Source organism: Rattus rattus, chromosome 3 (assembly GCF_011064425.1).
Source record: "Rattus rattus isolate New Zealand chromosome 3, Rrattus_CSIRO_v1, whole genome shotgun sequence".
In the NCBI taxonomy this organism is placed as follows: domain Eukaryota; kingdom Metazoa; phylum Chordata; class Mammalia; order Rodentia; family Muridae; genus Rattus; species Rattus rattus.
Window position 1 is genome coordinate 175,538,242 of NC_046156.1, and position 6,000 is coordinate 175,544,241.

Sequence of the window (6,000 nt, forward strand, 5' to 3'; positions counted from 1 at the left end):
TTATTTATTTATTTATTTATTTATTTATTTATTTATTTATTTAATTTAGTGTGTTTGTGTTTGCTATGCGAACACAAGGAGCCCAGAGCAACTCTCAGCAGTCAGTTCTCTCTGTCATAGGAGCGCTTGGAGTTCAATTCATGTTATCAGGCTGAGTGAAAGCTACTTTATCCACGGAGCCATTTTTCTGGCCCCCATTTCATCACTTCCTTTGGATAAGCCTCATTATAGATTTGTGTGTACTAATGTCTACTTGTTATAAAATCTGCTGCTGTCTTTTCCTTTGTTCTCCTCTTTCCCTCTCCACCCCTATAACCAAGGAAAGCTTTGAACACTACTACTTAAGCAAACGAGTCAGGTAACTGGTCAAGATTATTATGAAAGCTAATTTCACACCTAGTGCTTTGCTAATTTGTAACCTCACAACAGTCCCCCTCATGCTTACAATGGGAAAAGAACTTTTTTCCCTGAGATTTTCCTGGCAGTCAGTATTTTTAGTGAAGACTGAATATTTTAGCAGAATATATTACCACTGTCACAGAGGAATTTATTCTTGCAATCAGTCTCTTCAATTTTGCAGAGCTCAGATGGGACACATGGTTGAAAGGTCACCAGGGGCTCTGTGCATGGTTGTCCCCCAAACTGACTTGGGCGCAGGACAGATCTAACTTTAACCTGAAAGAGAAGTAGAGGTGAGTGAATAATTTCAAAGCAAGGCCAATGTCAAAGTAAAAATCCATCCCAGGATGTCCTTGTCAGTCCTAATTGTAATCTTTCCCATGGTGACAGTACCTGGACTGTACTAATATTTTTCCTCAATTTCATTCTAATATGTATATTTAGTAAATCAGCACTTGGCATGCCTCAGTTTCCCAAAGTGAAAAATGAGAAGGCTTCTCTTTATGCTGAAATCATAACAATTCTAAATTACACCAACGGTAAATTCAAAAGTGTTTACTGAGGGTCTCCTGTGTTCAGGCAATAAAATAGCCTTTTTATATCTCTGACAGTGTCAAGTGATAAATGGAAAAGGATCTTGAGATTCTTTTGCATAAGAAAGTCACTATGGAAACTGATTTGACATATTCTCCACACTTTGACACATTTTGGTAAGGAGGAAGATGGAGAGTGATGGTAGAAATATGACAGAATTAGCCAGTGCTGACTTAAATTGCAGGAAAGCTCCAGTTCAAAATATAGTAGTAATTAATGGTACATTCTTGGTTAAAATATTTAGCCCTCTAAGGAGCTGGAAGACACACTGTGCATAAACATAAACTAGGATGTGATTTGCAAGATTTTCTTAAGGGAACCAGCACAGTTCTCAGTTTGCCTTTCACAAATGAAGTTTCATTTTCCTCTCTAATGTGTAGCTGTTGGGAACACGGGACTGACTGAAGTTAATGTTGATCACGTGATGTGGCCTTTACCGGAATGACTATGTACTGGGTAAATATTGCAACGGAGAGAGATAAACAAGTTGAGGGATTTTCTCATGAGTAGACAGAGTTTAGAGGAAAAACAGAGTCAGGGTTTTGACTTATTTCCCTTATTTCTGTTTTGTTTTAAGCACTGGATGAAAGCAGAAGTTTTTAGCATTTACTTTTGCTTTCAGAAGTGTCAGAAGGCATAGTCAGTGGAGTTCAGATATGGATAAGTGTGCTAGGATCTGAGGTGACTTTCCTTTTGGTGTTCATATGTCCAAGATTAATATAGAAGGAGCCCTATCACCATCACCACCACTGCAGCTGTCACTGTCACCACCATGACTGTCACTACTAAACATGATTTTCCTCTAATGAAAATTAAGGCAGTTTATTTTCAGAAATTTAGCAAATCTCTGATATTGAATCTACCATGGGATACTGGCACTGACTTGGGACTCAGATTATCTGGGGCTGACTGTGACTCACGTACCTGTTTTCCAATACAAGGGTCACAGTCTGACCATGTTCCATAGTCTCCTAGGACACAGTTGATGGGACATGTCTCCACGTTGCACTGTCTGGTCTCCTGCTTGGTACAGAGCTGATCACAGGAGTTCTCCCGATAGTAATCGTTCACTACGATTTGTCTGTAACGGTGAGAAAACGCTACTCAGAGTCAGTGTTTTCACAGTGCCTTCATATCAATAAAAAATAATATGTGGCATTACCTACCAAGAGTAAAAATATAACATTATCAGAGAAATCAAGAAGGATGGTGCATGCGTACTCTGTACAACTTAACAGAGCTCAAGACCATAATGGAAACGGGAGTCCAAAGTGGAGAATTTCAAGACAGTGATGGCAGTTGAGAGTTATGGAAGGACTCTTGAAGAATGGAGTCTCTTCTCATACTTCATGATATTGCAAATCAATTGGTAAGTTTAATGGGCTATAGAAAAGTACTTTTTAAAAATAACTCTCTAAAAGCAGTATAATAATAAAAATGTAAAATATGCTTTTTTTTCTTAGGTCACATTGTAAAAGTAACTTTTATTCACTTGATGTAGTTATCTTGGAGGCTTACTGATGAATAAGTTCACCCTTTCTAGTTTTTTCTGAGCTTTGGCTGAGTGATTCAACTCAGTTGTTCTGGCTGAAAACTCCTCCCCAAGTGGACTGATTTAATGTGGCTTTTCTCAGTTCCTTACTGAATTGCTCTGCTTGGCCTCAAACTAATTCTGGTCATTTTTTTCTAATCTTCTAGCTTCTTATTCTTCAACTGCCTCTGCTGACCTGACCTGAACTGCAGGAGCTCATAAATGAACTCAACTACACTATACTGCACACTGCACTGCCTCCCAACCGCCCGACTCTCTGTGCCACTCTCCAATAGCTTCTCTATTCTGTGTTGTTCTCATGAGAGATGGACATATCCTATCTCTGACTCATTCTGTCAAATCCTTCTCTGATTGATTGGTCACTTTGTCTGCCCCTCAATTAGACACTGCTTTCAAACATGGCTGCTTCCTTCTACAAACTAATTTTACCTTAAAGGTGTGCTAAGGGCAGGTCTGTATTCCAGCCAGGGGGATTAAAGGTGTGTGAGCTGTCTGCATTCCATCCAGATCACACAGATGTAGGTCTTTGGGTGTGATCCCTTTCCAGAACAGTCATGTTGCTGTTTTCTGCATCATGTGAGCAAATTAAGGAGACAGAAAAATCTAGCAGATACAAGCAAGATGTGTAGGTGAGGAGTCTGAATTGTAAAACAATTGGATTATTAAATATTTGCAAGTAAGCACAATTTTCTTGCCACATTAACTGTGCCAACAATCAAGCAAGTAGCTAGCATGCTGTTCAGTTGAGGTCCAGTTCCGCTCTGTTTAATGACTACAAATTTCTGTATAATTAACTCACTAACTGTAGGCAAGCAGGGAGTTATGTGATGTAAAAAAAAATAAAAAAATTAAACTTCCTGTGCAGACTCTTAATCATTTTTATGAAGCCCTTTAATTTTGCAGAAAGAACAAAAGTAGACACTTCATTTCAACTTCATGTGAAATAGAACTCAAATTCTGTCAGATATACTAAATTGTTGGTTGATATATAATTGTTCTTCAATGCATAGTATGATCTATTTGATATTATATCTTTGATATTATATCTCCTGCAGTTCAGGTCAGGTCAGATGATTTGATATCATCTTTGAGATTCTTCAGAATATTACGAATATTTCATACCCACCTCTGTCTGCTCTGGGTTCCAGAATTGCAGGACTTAGAACAGCTGGACCAGTGAGTCCATGGGTAGTGGTCACAGAAACAGGCTTCACTCTTGTCAATCAGTATGATCAGCAAAATGAAACACAAGGGGAGATATCTGGTCATGCTTCCACAGGACCTTTTCCTAGGCCCTGAAATAGAGTGGCCTGATAGATAAATAATGAGAATTACAGATTCATGTGATTAAAGAAAACATTTTCATTGCTCTAGGTTTCATGGGACAAGTTAACACATAAATTCATATGTGAATTCATGTAAGGGTAATTTTCAAAAAGATTTTAAGGCTAAAGATTAACAGAGTGATAACCTTCATTATAGTATAATAACTAGTAATAGTAAACAAAACAGATTATGTAGTATGTATTTGGAAGACATTTAATTCATCAAAATATTGAAAATTTTATAACATGTTTCTCGGAATAGCCACCCATTTTATGCTGTGCTACTTTGGGTACATTCACTTTTCCATGCTTTCTAGAGACTGGGGGAACAGTCTAGGCTACTCTGTAGGAAGTACTAAAGGGATTTTACTGCCTTTGTCCTTCATAGATGGTTCATAGAAAGTTAGAGCTGTGATATGTCTTAGAGACCTCTAGGATAAGAATAGAATAGATAGTTATTGGTGGGGGAGGAGGGGAGATAGCAACAGGAGGATCAAGCAGAGGGGGAAGGGACGGGGGCAAGGGAAGGATTATGGAGAGGGAAAACTAAGGGCAAATTGAGAAGTCATGTGGAAACCAAATGCAGGAGGCTCTTCCTGAAATGTATAAATGTATGAAGGTGATGTAAATTAAACTGCCCGGTAATGGGGAGGGAGGACAACAGAAGCCCAAATGGACATCTCTCATCACCAAAGGAAACTTCCAGAATTGATATGTGTTATATCTAATTGAGTTGTTGGCTAAAGGGGTCCCGTAGGAACCCCTAAACAACGCAGGCCATTGCCGAGGCGAGGCTACTGGTGACTTTCCACAAAATGCCCAAAATGAAGCAGTACTGCTGCAGACAGCACTTACACACTCACAGAGCACGGAGAACTTGAGCTAGCGCCTCGAGCCTTCACTCCTAAGGACTAGCATTCATGGTACTGAAAGGTTACTCTGCAGGCTACCAAAGAAGAAACATGAACACCAACATAGCTATTAAACTTTGATCTACAAGATTGACCAGACTACAAGGTACACTGGTAAAACAGTGGCTCAAAACTTGTGGGAGAAATCAACCAAAATATGATTTGAGTTAAGGCCTCTCCATGAGATGGAGCCCACACCTAACACTGATGAATGGCCAAGAGTCTGAGAGAAATGTAGCAATAAAATGAGTCCTAATGAAATTCTGCGCTATTCACAGGAGCACCTCTTGTGCTTCTTTTGGTTTTGTACCTGTTTGTTTTGTCATATTTTAATTAATTAATTAATTAATTAATTCTATTTCATTATTATTCCAAAGGTGACTGTTTGTTTTCTAAAGGAAAACAGAAAGGGTGTGGATCTGAATGGGAGAGGAGGCAGGAACTGGAACGGGTAGAGGAAAAGGAAATGTAGATAAACAATCTATTTTCAATAAAAGAAAAAGTAGGGGAAAAATGAGAGAGAAAGAAGCCATATTCTCTACATCATTGATGGTGAAGTTCAAGGATGTACAACTGAGGTAGCATGACAAGCGCTCATTCAAAACTCTTGACCCTTGAATGAAGTGCACCCTTTGCTAACTTTCTAGCAACACTTATTATCAGATTACTGGAGCATTGGGATTTGCAGAGTTCTACTACCCTGAGTACCAGAAAGTTTTACATGACTAATGCTTGAATAAAAATCAGGATGAGTGTGTTCTCTAGGTGTGTTGTTGGGCCTTGAGTATCTGGGAGTTATCTATAAAGTCACCACTACTTCCTGACATTCGTAAGTTGATATTACATGTTCTAATAATGCATTCAATATCTATACAGTGCTCTTGAAATTAATATGGTAACTTTCACTTAAAACAAAAAATGACATTCACTTATCTTCTCTATGCCTCAGTTTATTTATCTCTAAAATAATAGTTTAACTCTTGTTATACGTCAATAAGAATACATGAACACACCCTACATATATTTGCATGCACAGGCTCTAAATATGTACAGCCATGTGATTCTGCTTAGCTTTTTCAAGACATAATGCACTTCAATGATCTTTCCTGTTAATAGGGAAATATTTATGTCCTTAATTTTCATTTTGTTTTCTGGTGCTATAAATTCAACCAAAGGCTTTATGCATGTTAAACAAATATTCTACCACTGTCTATGTCTC

At 38.3% G+C, this 6,000-nt stretch overlaps 1 protein-coding gene across 1 annotated transcript in view; it reads right to left on the bottom strand.

Moving 5' to 3' along the window:
- C6 (complement C6) overlaps positions 1 to 3,816 on the bottom strand; it is a 67,131-nt gene extending 63,315 nt beyond the window's left edge. The window contains exons 1-3 of the mRNA XM_032896841.1: positions 3,672 to 3,816; positions 1,918 to 2,074; positions 531 to 675 (exon numbers count right to left, since the gene is read on the bottom strand). Of these exons, the coding sequence (XP_032752732.1) occupies positions 531 to 675; positions 1,918 to 2,074; positions 3,672 to 3,814 (445 nt within the window). The 5' untranslated portion in view covers positions 3,815 to 3,816. The remainder of the gene's footprint in view (positions 1 to 530; positions 676 to 1,917; positions 2,075 to 3,671) is intronic.
- Positions 3,817 to 6,000: the final 2,184 nt, after the last annotated feature.